We start from the raw sequence: 16,433 nt of genomic DNA, 5'->3' as shown, positions 1-16,433 counted from the left end.
AGGATTTCTAATAGAATTCGATAAGAATAAAACATTGATTACGTGTTCTGATCCTGCCAAAAGATGAGTAACCTGGATTTAACCACAAGGAAACAATAGACAAATCTGTGTAAGAGCACACTACCAACAACCAGCTTACAATCTTCAAATATCAGGGTCATAGTAACCAAGAACAGACTGAAGGATTTCTGAGGGATTCCTAACGTCCCAGTTTTCTAGCAAAAGAATAGTAGTTTTATGTCAGCTAGGAAGTAAAAATATAAGAAAAAAAGAAGAGAAAAACAAAATCAATAGAGAGGCTGGGCGGTGGTGGCGCTCGCCTTTAATCCCAGCTCTTAGGAGTCAGAGGCATGTGGATCTCTATGAGTTCAAAGCCAACCTGGTCTACAGAGCGAGTTCCAGGACTGCTAAGGCTATACAGAGAAACCCTGTCTCAAAAGAAAAAATCATTAGAGAGAATAAAGAATTAGTATACTGAAGAGGAACTTTAGAGCCAGCCAGACTTGATAGTTGAGAACTTACAAAAGCAGGAAACAAGAATTCAGGCAGTGCTAGTGCATGGTTTGGGAACTTCAACTTCAGAAACACAGGCAATCGGTTCCCAGACAGAATTCTGCCTGCGCTCAAGGTCTGGGCTGGAAACACTCAGCAACATGTTCCACTCTTGAACACACATGCATTCCTATCCATCTGCACACTCTTTGGCACTCACTGTGCCCCATTTAACAACTCCAACTTCTGGGTCTGGTGGTGCAGGCCTATAATCCCAGCTACTCAGTGGGCTGAGGCAGGAGGATTGAAAGTCCAAGGTTGGCCTTGACTACACAGCCAGTTTAAAACCAGCCTGGAAAGCTTAATGAAACTCTGTTTAAGAATAAAATAAAATAAATGGCTGGGTGGTGGTGGCTCACACCTTTAATCCCAGCACTCGGGAGGCAGAGGCAGAAGCAGAGGCCGGTAGAGTTCGAGGCCAGCCTGGTCTACAAAGAGAGTTCCAGGACATCTAGAGTTACACTGAGAAACCCTGTCTTGAAAAACCAAAATAAATGAATAAAATAAAATTTAAAAAGTAAAGTAAAGGACAGAAAGATACAGCTCAGAGGGCTTGACCATCATACGTGAAGCTGTAAATTCAACCCCTGGACTGAAAGAAGAAGAAAAAATTAAATGTACCAGCAGGTTTGGAACAGCCAGAGAGAGACAGAGAGACAGAGAGACAGAGACAGAGACAGAGACAGAGACAGAGGAGTGTTATGTACATGCTTATGAGTGTGTGCACTTGTGCATGCCAGTGTATGTGCACATGGAAGCCAGAGGTTGATGCTGGATGTCTTACTCAATTACTTCCTACTTTGTTTTCAAGACAGGGTCACTCACTGATTCGGGAGCTTACTGATTTAGCTAGACTGGCTGACCAATATGCCCCAGGGGTCCTCTTGCCTCTGCCTCCCCAGTGCCTGACTTTTGTGCAGGTGCTGGGGATCCAAATTCAGGGCCTATGCTTACATAGCAAGAACTTTACCAACTGAGTCACTCCCCAGCCTTCTTGCTAATGCTTGTTTTTGACTTTGTGTATATGGCATAGCATTGAGAAACTGAAAGCGAGGTTACTACCACAGCAGGAACATGCTGATATTTTACCTTTCTTCATAGACTCTCTTTCCATTCCCTCCTTGTATGTATACAGGAGATCATCCACTTCATTCAGACTCAGAAAGCCTGAGCCATCGTTGTCCCACTTCTGGAAGAGGGCTTCTAGAAGTAGTATCCGTCGGACTCGGAAAGCGTTCTGTCTAGCCTAGGTTACAAACAGGAACATAAGCACAGGAGATACAGTCTTGCATTTAAAGGAAGTGTAGCATCTCTCTCTCCTTTTGGAAACAGCTTTGCTTTGGGGCTAAGGATATTAAAGGGAAATGCAGAGACTGATTTTAATCCCCCAATTGCCATTTCCCTGTTTCACTTCTCAACCAAAAACATCCAGGAATTTGCTGTACGAGACCAAAACACTTTAGATTAGTAAGAATAATATACTCCTTAAAAGTTTTTTATTATTTCTTTTTACTCCCTCCCTGGTTATTCAAAATGATGATAAACACATAAGCACATGGGCAGCTCTACCTGGCTTTTTTTATTCATTATTTTGCTTATAATATTTATTTGATTTTATATATTTTTTTATTTTATAATTAACTTAATTTCACATATCAGCCACGGATTCCCCTGTCCTCCCCAATCCCCCAGCCCTCCCCCCCAATCCACCCCCCATTCCGACCTCCTCCAAGGCAAGGTCTCCCCTGGGGAGTCAGCCTAGCCTGGTAGATTCAGTTGAGGCAGGTCCAGTCCCCTCCTCCCTACACCAAGGCTGAGCAGACAGCTCATGTTGGAGAGGATGTGGAGCAAGGGGAACACTCTACCTGGCTTTTTAAGGGCATAAGATTTGTAAAGAAAAGGGATGACTAAATGACAGTGTTCAAATAACAACAACCAAAAATGGCTGTGTTTAAAAAAAAAACAAAACCCTAGTGAGGCTAGGGAGATGGCCCAGCACTCGTGAGCACATCCTGCTGTTCTTCCAGAAGATCCAAGTTCAATTCCCAGCACCCATATCTAACAGCTCACAACTGCCTATAACTCTAGCTCCAGAGGGTCCAAAGCCTCTTGCCTCCATAGATACTTAGACTCGTATGTACATACATAGACACACACACACACACACACACACACACACACACACACACACACGTATACAGAATTAAAATTAAAATAAATCATTTTTTAAAAGAAAAAGGAAAAAATGTTTATATTTAACATTTATTTAACCTAACATTGATTTTTTTACATTTTTTAGAATTTTCACTAAATATTTTTATTAGATAATAATTGACAATTATTGAATTACTATATAGATTAATTTTAAAAATAATGCATATGGCAGCCATGATGGCACATATCTACAGTCTCAGCACTCAGGAGACTAAAGCAAAAGGATTGTGAGTTTAAGGACAAGCTGGGTTACATAGCAAGGCTCTCAGTCCAAAAACCAAGGGCTTAGCTGGGTGTGCTGGCACACGCCTTTAATCCCAGCACTCAGGAGGCAGGAGGATCTCTGTGAGTCTGAGTCCAGCCTGGTCTACAAATCGAGTTCTAGGACAGCCAAGACTACACAAAGAAACCTTGTCTCGAAAAACCAAAAACAATAACAACAACAACAACAACAAAAAAAACCCCAAAAAATTCCCCCAAGGGCTGGAGATATAGCTCAGTAGGAGAGCACTTCCTAAATTATGCAAGCCCTTAGGTTTGATCTTCAGCACACACACACACACATAGACACACACAGACACATACACACAGACACGCACAGACACTCAGACATATACACACAAACACACAGACACACTTAGACCCACATACAGACACACACAAACACACAGACCCACATACAGACACACACAAACACACAGACACATAGATACACACACAGACACATAGATACACATACACATACACACACGAGTAAATAAGTACTTGTTGGTTAAGGGAAAGGGACAGCATTTAGGAGACTGAAGAGATATCAAGACTGGACTTGGGTTGAGAAGACTCATGAGAATGATGAGATTGCTTGAATAAACTTAGTGAGACTAATTCCTACGTTTCCCATGAGACAGAGTAAATTGCTCATATAAGGTAATGTGTGTGCATGCACATATCACTCAAGAAAGCAGTAAGTGCTTAGGACGTGTGTGCCACTGGGGGCCCATGAATAAAAACACATACTCAAGGCATAAACATATCCCTAAAGCATGTGCATTTGCATATGCGCTCACAAGGCAGACAGTGCATACCCACAGCTCCACATCTATGTATATCTGCTCCTCGGGCTTCAGAGAATAGGAGCAAAGCTGCACCCTGAGCCACTTCTTGCCAGCAGCCATCATGTCATTTTTAGGAAAATGAGTTCTCTGGAGCGTGATCTTGACCATCAAAAGGGCATTTAATGGTTATGCTGGTTGAAATAAAGTGGTGCACTTGGCCGTACGTTTTTAGAGACACCACACTCGGAGTGACTGAGGTTGGGAGATGGATGACTAGTAGTGACCTTACTTGCTGCACTGGTAAGTCGTATTACCCACCTGCTCCAAGGCTTTCATCTTCTCTTGTTTTGTTTCAAAATAGTTCTTCTGAAAGAAGGAGGTGAGACTCTGGCTGACACTTAAGGGGGTGTCTTCACCCACAAATGTCTCTAGGAGTTGCACAAACTGCAGCAAGTTGAGGGAAACTCCATCGAAGGCACTCCTTCCTTTTATTTCCTTATAAGTCTGAATATTTCTAACAATCGCATGCAGGTCTGTGAAGCAGGGAGATGGATCAGACAGCAAAGTAGATGCCTCTCTCAGTTTCAGGGAAAAAAAAAAAACAAGCCTCTGCTGTGATAAAAAACCTCCCACCACTTTGCTTTGGAGCAGGGGATTGAACATGGGCTGTGCACACCTTAAGCACGGACAGTACCGCTGAGCTAAAACTCTGCCTCCGACATCCATAGGTTTTGCCTCTCGGGATTCCACGCTCCCTCTATGAGGGTGGCATCCACGGTTTTCTTTGGAATAATTCTCTTCCACTGCCAGTTTGAAGGAGGAGTGAGAGAGCACCGAGCCTTCCCACCCTGGCTCCATGGATACATGATGTAAGATTTGGCCAAGAATTCACATCCGACAACTACACAGCCTACTGTAGGCCAATGAGAGTCAGCTTCAGCACTCTTTTGAGAGCCACTGAGGAGATTTTTGTTTTGTGTTCTGATTGCTGAATTGGTAGAATGTGATACATAGCTAGATGCTCCTGTGGCCATTTTTGAGACACTGTGAAGGGAACTGACTAAAATTGAAAGTGACACCGAGGCTATGGCTGAGAGGCTGAGAGAGGCTATGGCTGAGAGGCTGAGAGGCTGAGAGAGGGTCCTCGGTTGGGGCCGGTTGGGGATGAGTCAACCACTCATCCCATTTTGATTCTATGTGGGATCTGATGCAACTGAGAAATAATTACCCAAAGATTTGAAAAACATTGCCAACCAAAATTGACATAGAGAAAGAGTATGAACTTGCTAGTCATAGGAACTTGACAAACATTATGCATGTTCATTAAAACATTTTGAGGACGGACAGTGTATCATTTTTGCCCTGGGAAATGGTTCCATGGGTGAAGGCTTTGCTGAACAACCATGAGAAGCTGGATCCATGTAAAAACTGGGTGCAGCAGCATGTGCCTGTAATCCCAGTGCTATGGGATGTTGACAGGAAGATCCTGTGGCAATGCTGAACAGCCAGTGTAGCTGAAATGGCAAGCTCCACGGTCTTCCACGAAAGACCTTATCTACCGAATAGTAAATTGTCAGCAACAGAAAAAGATACATCAACATCTGGTTCTCACACATAATGCATGCACCCATGCGTAAGTGCACAAAAAACATGCAAAAATCACATGTGCAAATACCAATTAGTTAATTAACTAAATTAAAAACAAAATTCACTATTTGATTCAAGCTTAAATGAGAAAAGATTGCATGTAGAAAATAATCTTGATCTAATTATAATTAGTTCTACTACTTAAAGTGATGGAGAAAATAATAAAATAGCATTTTTAAAAATATGAATGTTACTTGAAATAATTGTAGCTATAACACATGGCTTATCTGAGTGCTAAGAACAGCTCTTCCGTCAGTTCAATAGTTTTTCTTTGTTAAGTCTTCATAAACAAGACAGACTCACCTGCCTAACATGTTTGGGTGTAGACCTACTAGGAAAATAAATAATTTATTATTTTTATTGAGTTCTATCTAATATCTGATTCCTTTGTATGCTTGGATCATGTCTTTAAAGCAGTGTGAGGGTATGCAATAGTTAAAAATAAAGTATACCAATGCCAGCAATTTTAAAGCCTGAGGACACTCACCAATAGCATATGTCACTACCAAAAGCATACCACCACCACCAAAAAAAAAAAAAAAAAAAAACAAAAAAAAACCAAAAAACCTGTCTTGCTTCTATTTAGGTTTGTCAGTTCCCAGGGACAAGAGAGCATAGGGATGTCAGTGTGTTTTAGTTGAACCCAGCCTTCAGCACCGGGCACAGTGGTGGACTGGAGCCATGTGTTAGACTGTCATCTGTGTTTCCGAGTTTGTTAACATGCACCTGTGAATCTGGAGTCACCGTAGATTAATTTTGCCTGCTCCTCATCTTCAGATTGTACCTTCCAGTCACAGGCCAAAAATTCACCTGTGAGAAACACATTCCACAACACAGCTCATTTTATTCCACTTTAACCATGCTTTCCCTCTAGTGTACAAAGACAAGGAAAACTGAGTGAGATGCTACCTGACCATGATTTTCCTTCTATGTGTTGGGGCTTCGGTTCGCAGGCTTTGTCTTTCTCAGAGTTCATTTTTGAAGCTCCTACTGGAATAAAGAAAAAGACAAGGCTGGGTGTGATGGCGGGTGGGTAAAAGTGCTTGCTGTCAAGTCCAATGACCTGGTTTAATCCCAAAGATTCACATGGTAGAAGGAAAGGACTGACGCCTGAAAGTTGTCCTCTGACCTTCACACATGTACTGTGACATGCACGCACACACACACACACACACACACACACACACACACACAAGAAAAGAAAATTCCTATGGATTAGAAATAATATAATTCATTAGACATTCTGAGTGAGCTTAATGAGACAAATTCCTTGCATACATAACAGCCCAAACCCCAAGACCTTCCCATGTATGTGTATCATAACCAATCACAATGGAACCACTTAATAATTTTAATTGTTGAGAGAGGTTCTGTGGCAAAAGCTATTTGTTTGGCCACACAGAGTGAGGCTGTATTTCCCAGCCTCTCTTATAGCAAAGTGTTACTAGATGTCTAAATTCTAGCCAATGGGATGAATATATATTAAAATTCAGGGGGCTGAAGAGATGGCCTAGCCATTTAAGAGCACTTATGCTTGAAGAGGGTCTAGGTTCTGTTCCCAGCTCCCATATGGTGTCTCACAACCATCTGTAACTCCAGTTCCAGAGGAATCAACGCCCTTTTTTGGCCTCTGTGGGTATTGCACACATAGAGCAGACATGTATACAAGCAAAACACCCATACCCATAAAATAAAATTTAAAAATACTTTAAAATATTTAAAATTCAGAGTGGTTTTTTTTTTGGTCTGAAACACAGTTTTTGGAAACTCTTATAGAAAAAAATGCAAAAATGAAGGATGTAAAATCCTGATTTTATATGTTTGTTTTTCTGAGACAGGGTCTCTCCAGAGAGGCTTGACTGGCCTGGAACTCACTATGTAGACCAGGCTGGCCTCCAACTTGTAGCAATTCACTTTCCTCTGCCTCCTGAATGTGGAGAATAAAGGCATATGCCACCATGCTTGGGCCAGTTGTTGTTGAAATAAAAGAAAATTTAAAAGTGATTTTCATTTAAAACAAAAATATTTCTGCTTAAAAACAAACAAAACACTGCTAGATTTTATATTAATGGACTTCTGGTAAAAATGAAATTCTAGGTAAATTAATAATAAGCATTCTGATTCTAATTTAATTGAGCGTTCAAAGTCTAGATTCAAGTATTGAGCACCAAAATACATCTGCGGTTTTCCATGACATGATACACCAGCAGAGATCCTAACTTAAATGAATACTTTCTGAAAAGATTTTTAAACAGCCACTCCAGAAAGTGTATATGTGTGTACAGAAAGATGATTTTTATAGAATTAAATAACTACCTGGAAGGCGATCTTTTTTGCTGCCCCCTGGCTTTTTGCTGTTTGCGGGAACTTCCTCACGCTGTTGGGAATCTATGGCGGCTTGCTTTTCTTTTATGGTCGGCAAAGGCTTTTCTTCTTGAGATTCCATTTTTTCGAATTTCGAGGCTTCACTTTCTTTTAAGGTGCCGCTTTCTTCTAATTGTGAGGTTGATTCTGCGTCTGGTTCTTCTAGAATGGTGTCTGTCGGCGATCCTTGTTCTGACTCGTACTGTGGCTCTTCTGTTATGGACTCTTTATGTGTTTCATATTCTGAATTTGACGCTTTGCGTCCCGCTGACCCTTTGCGCTGACCTCCAGTTCCTTTGCGCTGTCCTTGGTATATCAATGATCCTTTGCGCGACCCGGCTTCTGAACTCCTACGAGACCCAGTATCTACAGATGACCTTTTGCGCTCTTCTGCTATTGATGCTCTGTGTTGCTCAAGTTCTGAAATTGACCCTCTCTGTGATCCTTCTTCCTCTATGACTGACCCTTTGTGTGGTTCTTGTTCTGACACGGAGTCACTGTTTAGGTCTTGCTCTGTCTGTGGCTCCTGTTCGACTGCGGAAGTTCTGCGGGACGCTTGCTCTGCAACGGACCCTCTCTGCTGTGTTTGCTCGGCTGCAGAAGTTCTGTGGGACCCTTGCTCTGCCACTGACCCTCCTCTGTGCGATCTTGGCTCTGCTACTGACGTTTTGCGAGATCCTTGTCCTGAACTGGATGATAGGCGCGACCCTTTGCCCTGTCCTTGTCCTGTAAGAGACCCTTTGTGGGGTTTCTTTCCTTTGCTGGCTCCTTGTTCTGAAGTCAGTGGTGTTCCTGGCTCTGTGGCTGACTCTGGGGATGGTTCTTGGTCTGCACTTGTCTCTCTCTGCTGATCTTCATTTTCTTGGAGTTTGCTAGCAAGTTTTTCAGCCATTATCACATTCATTTTTAAGAGCACCTCATCAAAGTCTTCATAAATATGCTTCTTCATATCCATATCTCCCCAGAACTCAGGCAACTCTATCTCCTCAAATTCAATTAATGGCCCTAATGCACACAACAAAGGAGTTATCTAAATAAAATCTTATAGTGTAGAACCAGAATTATTGAATTAATGCAAAAAATAGCATTGAGGGCAGAGATTATAACATAAGCTTATTACTCTAAAAATAAATATCAGAATTGGGTGTTGTGACTCGTACCTTTAATCCCAGCACTTGAGAGGTAGAAGCAGGGAGATCTCTGTGAGTTTGAGTCTAGCCTGGTCTACATAGTGAGTTCCATACATAAAGAGATCCTGTGTTCAACAACAACAACAACAACCCCAAGCAAACATACAAAATCAGGTACCTTTTGCTGCAATTAGAAACTCAAAGAACACAAAGAATTCTCACTACTATGAATTAATTATCAGCCCTTCCGGATGGTGTGGTTTACAAAATGAACGTGTCTTTTATTTTGCTGTTTGGAGTGTTGCTTGGATAGTTAAATGAGATTTGTCCCCTACCTCTGTGGTCCCTTTCCACACAATAAGCACAGCATAGAGATGGGAAATGGAACTGTCTTTCCATCTCAAGTACCTTTTAAAATATCTGCAATACAGGCTGGAGAGATGTGCTTGATGCACGGCACTGGGGACCTGAGTTTGATCCCTAGAGTCCACACAGAGACAGAAGAAGAGAATCGATTCCATAAAGTTACCCTCTGACCTCCACATGTTCACTGTGGCATGCGTGCACCCCCCAACACACACACCTCACACTCATACTCCAATAATAATAAATTAAAAATTAAAAATCCTACACTATATGAACAAAAGCTAGCCTTATTGATGGCAAGCTTTCACTGGGTTTACTGTCCATCCCTTCATGTTCCTTCAATTCTTTCTCAACTCTTCTTCTATGACTTAAGTGGACACGTGGTTCAGAATTTTATGCAAAGAATTTAGAGTGAAGCTCAGGGGTAGGTTGTGTGCTAAGTATAAGTTCAGTTTCTAGTACAGAAGAAGGAAAGGGAGTGAGAGACAAGAGTGCCATAGTTAAGAAGGAAGGACTTCAGGGAAAGACTGACTGGATGCTTTTCACCAGGATCCTGCTGTTGATCCCAGCAACAAAATCTGCTGGGTATGATTATGCAGGCTGTGATCCCAGGTGAGGGAGAGATTTAGAGTCTCTAGGACTTATTAGGCTACATAGTGAGATCCTGTCTGAAAAAGTATATCCCCCCAATAAAATTCCACAAAATCCTGTCTGCCCCCATTCTTCCCAAAATATTTAGTAATTAAACTATAACACTGGCCCCTACAGCTTTTAGTATACTACCTACAGATTCTTAAGTTTCCAAGTAATAAATCTACACACAGGAATAAGATATTAATATTGTTTAGCAAACCCAGCCATTAAAAGTCATTCTCTTAAAAAAAAAATAAAAATAGAGTCACAGGATGCCTCGAAAGTAAAGGAACTTGCTGCTAAGCCAGAGGGAAGATCTGAATTGGATCCTCTGGCCCCACAAAGTGGGAGGAGAGAACTTACAGCTGCCTTCTGACTTCCACGGGAGTGCTATGGCACTCTCCCTCCCATAATAAATAAGTGTAAAAAACAACAACAACCTTGTAATGGTATTTATTGATAAACATATAAAAGAATATTTTAACATGCAAGGTATACATGTATATTTTACAATAAAAGCAATATAAGTAAAGCTGCTTGGCAAAAGGAAGTATCTCCCACAGAAGTCTTAGAACTCTAAGTTGGACATTATAAACAGAATAACCATTCTTAACTTAATTCCTAAGGCATTCAAACATCATCAAGGCCTTTCTTCATTGAAACACATTTAAAATTCGTTCTAGCTGAATTCTGCTGTGGCAGAAGTTCTCATATTGCACTCTGGTGAGAAATACATGTAGCTGCGAAGAAAAGTGAATTCTGTGGGAGTATGAACAGTAGATAAGGTATGGCTACCATGTCTCAGGGGATGATATGCAGAGATCCCTCAGAAGTAAAATGATCCCATGTTATCTACCATTGTACTCCGACACCCAGCCTCAGTACCCTCTTACCTTTGAGTGACACTTACATTGTCTTGGGTTTCGGAGTAAACTCCTCGTAGTTTGTGAGCTTTGATCATAGAATGTTTCCAGCAAGGCCAGTGTCCTCTGCCGATCCAAGGCCTTCACCTACATGGAAAGATTGCGATGAGTAGCTGCAGCAGATTTAAAAGTTTTTGTGATGCTAGATCATGACTTTCTGAGTAGGTTTATCATTGTGACCACCACCAGCTCCATCAGTATCATAAAAATGAAAGCTACTGCATCAAATCAATAAGCCAGATCTTATATTCATTATTTCAATAAGCTGGATCTTATAGTCATTTCTCCTGTTGTTACATGTCAAAATGCCTTGGGCTTAGTGGATATTTAACAAAGAATTGTTGTGACTGGCTTTACTTGATGAGTTCAATGCACAGGTCTCAGTTCTTACCTAACCTGACCTGTGCTCCTTACTTGTTTGTTTATACACCATTTTGAGAAAATTTTCATGACAGAAAAACAAACAAAACATGGTAAAGCTAACACCACCTGTGATCTTAGTAGCTGGAATTAACAATTGTTTAAGGCACATACAGGGTTTAGGAGATGGCTCAGTTGGTAAAGTGCTTGTCTTACAAGCACAAGGGTCTGAGTTCAGTTCCCAGGCCCTACATACAAAAGCTGGGCATGGTGGTGAGTCCTTGTAATCTCAGCACTGGGGAAGTGGGGACAGGTGGATCCCTGGGGCTCACTGGCCAGCCAGTCTAGTTGACTTGGCAAGTTCTAGGCCATTGAGAGACTCTGTCTCAAACAAACAAACAAAAAGAACAACACCCAAGGTTCTCTTTTGACTTCTACATGTGCATGCATACACATACATGCACACATGAACATGCCCACACACATAAAAAAGCATGCACAAAAGTGTGCTAGACTGCTAAAACATATGTATCATTCTTTACATTGCCATTTTAAATTGTAGTTTTGGAAGAGGCTTGAGCCAGGACCTTGCTATATAGCCCAGTATGGCCTGAGATTTGGTAGTTAGCCCAGGCTGACCTGGAACTCAATATTCACCTATTTTGTCTTTCCAAGTTCTGGGATTACAGGTGTATGCTTCCACGACTAGCTCTCAAAGTGATTTTGTTTCCTCAATGTTGGGATCTAATTTATGTAGATAACTACATTTTGTTCATTTTAGGGGCTAGAGAAATGGCTTGCTGATTTTGCAGGTTCAGTTCCCTGCACCCACATGGCAGTTCCTAACCATCTATAGCTCCGGTTCCAGGGATTCCAACCCCCTCTTCTGGCACCAGGCATACCTGTGGTACATTTACATTCATGCAGACAAACTATTCATACATGTAAAGTAAAAACTAAATCTCAAAGAAAAAAGAAGTATATTTTATTCATTTTAACTGCTATACAGTATAATATGAAAACACTGTAATTTCTTAGCATTCTTTTATGAATAGAAATTAGGTTGCTTCTGGTATTTTGAGAAAAATATGCTGCAATGTCTAATCTTACATACACCTCCTAGCATGCATTTAGATACATTTTATAAAGTAAATATGTGGAATTACTATCAGTTTGCTTATAAACTGGGTCTTTCCTCACTTTCTTCTGAGCTGTAGAACTAATAACAGGGCTAATACCAGCAGAGCAGCAAAGGAGACTTTTTTTCCCAGCTCTGGATGTGAATAGACTGAGACATTCACGGCTCCCTCCAGCCTGTTGTCTGGCCACTGGTGGATACATCCAGAGCCAACAGGTAGAAAGTTTTGACTGCCTTAGGGGCTTCAGCTTGGCTTAGTCCCTGAAGATCACATGGCCTATGGTCTTCTTATCTACCATCTTCCCATTGTCCTGTTTCCCTCTGCAGCTTGACTCTAAAACAGCAGCCACAGAGCTTCCCCAGAAGTTTCTAGCTGGTTCTTTATCTCATTCCCACAGACTCCTTTAGAATTTTATGCTTCCCAGCTCTGGATTCTCAGGCTTCTTTGAAATTCTTTACTTTTTTAACCCCTTGCAGTCATTCTGTAACACACACACAAACACACGTAGACACACACACACACACAAAGACACACACACACACACACAGCTTTCTTTCTTTCTGATTTTTGGTTTGTTTGTTTGTGTGTTTTGAGACACAGTCTCTCAACGTAGCCCTGGACTGTTCTAGAACTCACTATATACAACTGGCTGGCCTCGAACCCACAGAGATCCACCAGCTTCTGCCTCCCCAGTGCTGAAATTAAAGCCCACTTTAGTTTCCTTACTTTCAACAGTGTGGTCTACTCAAGCTTTTATCTTTCTAGAGGGCTGGGGTACTTTGCTGGTACTGCTACCACCTCCATTTCCAGAGATCTTCTGCCTGTTCCTCCTCATCTTCTCACAGTTCCTGAAGCGAGGTTCTCCATAGGGCAGCCTCTCCCTCAGCCCAATTTCTTGGGAGAGCTGGTTCAGATTATTTGGCCGGATGTTAAGGACCAGCTGACTTCTTCCCTGAGCCAGGGCCTCTTCATCTTGCTTCTCTGCACAGTGCTCTGTGCTGGTTCATCCACAGATGCTTGTCTTCCAGTGTGAGGACCCTACTTTCTGGAGCTGTTCAACTTTTTTTAAAATTCCAGTATCTTCCTTCTTTCCTCCCAAATATTCCCAGTGATCTCCCAGACAGAAACTTACAGATCTTCTGGGATGTCTGGAAGGATGCAATGGGCAACACCAGGCAGGATTTTATAGTTGGGGAAGTTTGAAGATCAGATTTCCTGACCTTATAATACAGCAAATTTGGCTTTTCTGATGGTGACCTGAAATGGGAATCTGGATCTTTCTAGAAGCTGACATGTGATCCTGCTTCTCCTTCAACCACCACAACCAATGCATTATCATTCTTAAAGCATTTCCTGAACAGTATGCGTTCCCTCGATAGCTCTGTGCCTCTCAAGAGTAACTCCACAAGAATCAGCCTATCACATATAGTTCTTGTTCACTGAAGCCTTTATTTTTATGGGATAAAAAATTCTGGAATAGGCTCAGTTGTTTGAAATGTGTACACACACACACATTATTTATTTAAATAGATATATCTAGATTGTTTCACAAAGACACAATAGCTATTAACTTTCACTAGGAATGTTTGGGAAAATGTTTTCTTTCTATTGTTGAGCATACAGTGATTCTAGGAATTACGTGTTTGTGTTCTTTGTCCATTTTTCTTTAGGTGCCTATGTGGCATCCTGCCGTTAGGTGCCAGTCGCTGGGCTTGTTGACTGTGTGGTATACAGACAGCATGCTGCTTACTCATTTGGAAGTTTTGTTAGGGTTTTTATTTTCTGTACCCTCGGTGGCTTTCTAGAGGTATTCCTGGAACTTCTCTGCACAGGCGACCCCCTTCACAATGCATATTTAGGAATGCTAATCGTTGGCTGTCAGGGTGAATGGAAAGTGCTCTTGGGTCTATCTACTTAGACCACCTTCCACTGTCCTTAACTCCCCCCACCCTGCCGCCTACTTGTTCTTTCCAAATGTTTATAATGTTACCTTCAGCTTCCCAGCTCTGATTAGGGCCAAGGAATGGAGGCTGAGGTAGTAATCTAACTTAGAGACCCAGACAACCTCTATGTTAGTCACAGTCTCCAGCCTCCTCCCACCAGCTGGCCCCAGTTTCCTAGTAAGACATAAACTGCTTTGATACTAATTTTTGATACTATTATTTATTTTTCCTTGCTGTAGGATTCTCTAGTCTTTCTCAAGAACCCAGTATTTTTATCTTAAAATCCAGGTTTTCTAAATGTTTGTTTCAACCACTGCTGAAAAAAATATCCATTCAGAAAGTCAATTGACTTTTGTATCCTGGATTCTACTTTCCTTCCAAAATCACCACATGCCTGTTTAATGATGGGAGGAAAAACAAGGAGCACAAGCAAACCTCTACTAATTCCTCCCAACATTACCCCACCATGTTGACCATGGCACTGGAGTTGCTGTTAAAGTAACTGGCCAACAGACAGTAGTTGCCTTCTAGGCATTTTACCAGGAAGTAAAAATCACAGTCCCAGAACACCCTAGCAAGTTCTATCCAAGAGGCACCGTTCAGAGACATGCTTGAAAGACAAATAGGCATCACAGATTTTATAGAATATATTCCTGATTTAAGTTAAATTAGCAGAGATCTGAGAAGCGAGATTACAAAATGTCAGTTTCCTTTGAGAATTACTTTTCTCTCAGCTGGTTGTGATTATCAACACATTTAATCCCAGCACACAGGAGGCAGAGGCAGACAGATCTTTGAGTTTGAGGCCAGCCTGGTCTGCAAAGCAAGTTCCAGGGCATCCTGGGCTACACAGAGAAAACTGCCTTGAAAAAACAAAAAGAAAGAAAGGAGGGGAGGAGGGAGGGATAAAGGAAGGAAGGAAAGAAAACAGAGAAAGAAAAAGAGAGAGAGAAAAAGAAAGGAAGGAAGGAAGGAAGGAAGGAAGGAAGGAAGGAAGGAAGAAAGAAAGGAAGAAAGAAAGAAAGGCAGGCTATAGGGGCCAGCAAGACGGCTCAACAGGTTAAGGTGCTTGTTACCAAGGCTGCCAACCTGAGTTCAATCCTGGGCCCCACATGGTGGAAGGAGAGAGATGACTGCTGTAAGCTGTCCTCTGACCTCACACGCGCACCAAGGCCTGTGCATGGACACTTGCACACATCCATCATAGATACATAAGTAATACACGTGTCCTGATAAAATTAATTGATTTATTTATTAGGAGTACATAACAAAAGACATTCACTCTATCATATAGGATCTCAATCTCTCTCTCTCTCTCTCTCTCTCTCTCTCTCTCTCTCTCTCTCTCGACTTTTTGATGGGTTTCTCTGTGTAACAACCCTGGCTGTCCTGGCTCTGTAGACCAGGCTGGCCTCAAACTCATAGAGATCCACCTGCCTCTGCCTCCTGAGTGCTGGGATTAAAGGTGTGTGCCACCATGCCCAGGCACATAGGATCCCTTGGATGACTACCTTCAGGAGAAATACTTGGTTATATTTCAAACCCAAATCTATATCTCTCTCTCTCTCATACCTGTAGCTACACATGCATGCATGTGGAGGCCAGAGGACAATCTTGTCTTTTGAGACAGAGTCTCTCACTGACCTGGAACTTACCAAATAGCCTAGGCCAGCTGGCCAGAGCACCCAGGACCCACCAAGCATATGCCATCATGCTTGACTTTTTACATGGGTTCTGAGGCTTAAACTCAGGTCCTTATGCTTGCACAGAAAATACTTCTACCAACTGAGTTCTTTCCCCAGCCCCCTCAACACTTTTTCTTAGCAATAATTTATATTTCTCTTATAAAAATGCCCATGGGTATGTTCGTTATCTGTCTGTCTCCCTGTCCCTTCACACTCACTAGCAGAAAGCTTAGATTCAAACTTGAAGATAATGACTATAAACATTTAGGTCACTGTGGCTACATTATAGCTCCATTCAGTATCCTCTCTATTTTGATTCCCTTCAACCCCTGACATTTTTTTTTACTATTCTTGTGAATGTCCTTAACTCCTTTCTGGAGGAGGTTTTCATGGGTGCAGCTAGCATGGGGTTCACGCTGTGTCCT

The 16,433-nt window shown here is 41.8% G+C and overlaps 1 protein-coding gene across 13 annotated transcripts in view; it reads right to left on the bottom strand.

The window, feature by feature from the left end:
- The window catches only part of Efcab5 (EF-hand calcium binding domain 5), a 139,686-nt gene that overhangs the window by 43,899 nt on the left and 79,354 nt on the right, over positions 1–16,433 (bottom strand). For 10 of the 13 annotated variants that reach the window (XM_052755967.1, XM_052755966.1, XM_052755971.1 and 7 more), the window contains 6 exons: positions 10,869–10,968; positions 7,782–8,834; positions 6,375–6,455; positions 6,192–6,275; positions 4,137–4,351; positions 1,642–1,798 (listed from right to left, as the gene is read on the bottom strand). In XM_052755967.1, the coding sequence (XP_052611927.1) occupies positions 1,642–1,798; positions 4,137–4,351; positions 6,192–6,275; positions 6,375–6,455; positions 7,782–8,834; positions 10,869–10,968 (1,690 nt within the window). The remainder of the gene's footprint in view (positions 1–1,641; positions 1,799–4,136; positions 4,352–6,191; positions 6,276–6,374; positions 6,456–7,781; positions 8,835–10,868; positions 10,969–16,433) is intronic. The other 3 variants (XM_052755959.1, XM_052755960.1, XM_052755962.1) reach the window with 3 other exon arrangements.

The sequence above is a fragment of the Peromyscus californicus genome, unplaced genomic scaffold (assembly GCF_007827085.1).
Source record: "Peromyscus californicus insignis strain IS unplaced genomic scaffold, ASM782708v3 Scaffold_3__1_contigs__length_106647218, whole genome shotgun sequence".
Classification (NCBI taxonomy): Eukaryota; Metazoa; Chordata; class Mammalia; order Rodentia; family Cricetidae; genus Peromyscus; species Peromyscus californicus.
This window is presented reverse-complemented; position numbering and strand designations above follow the sequence as displayed.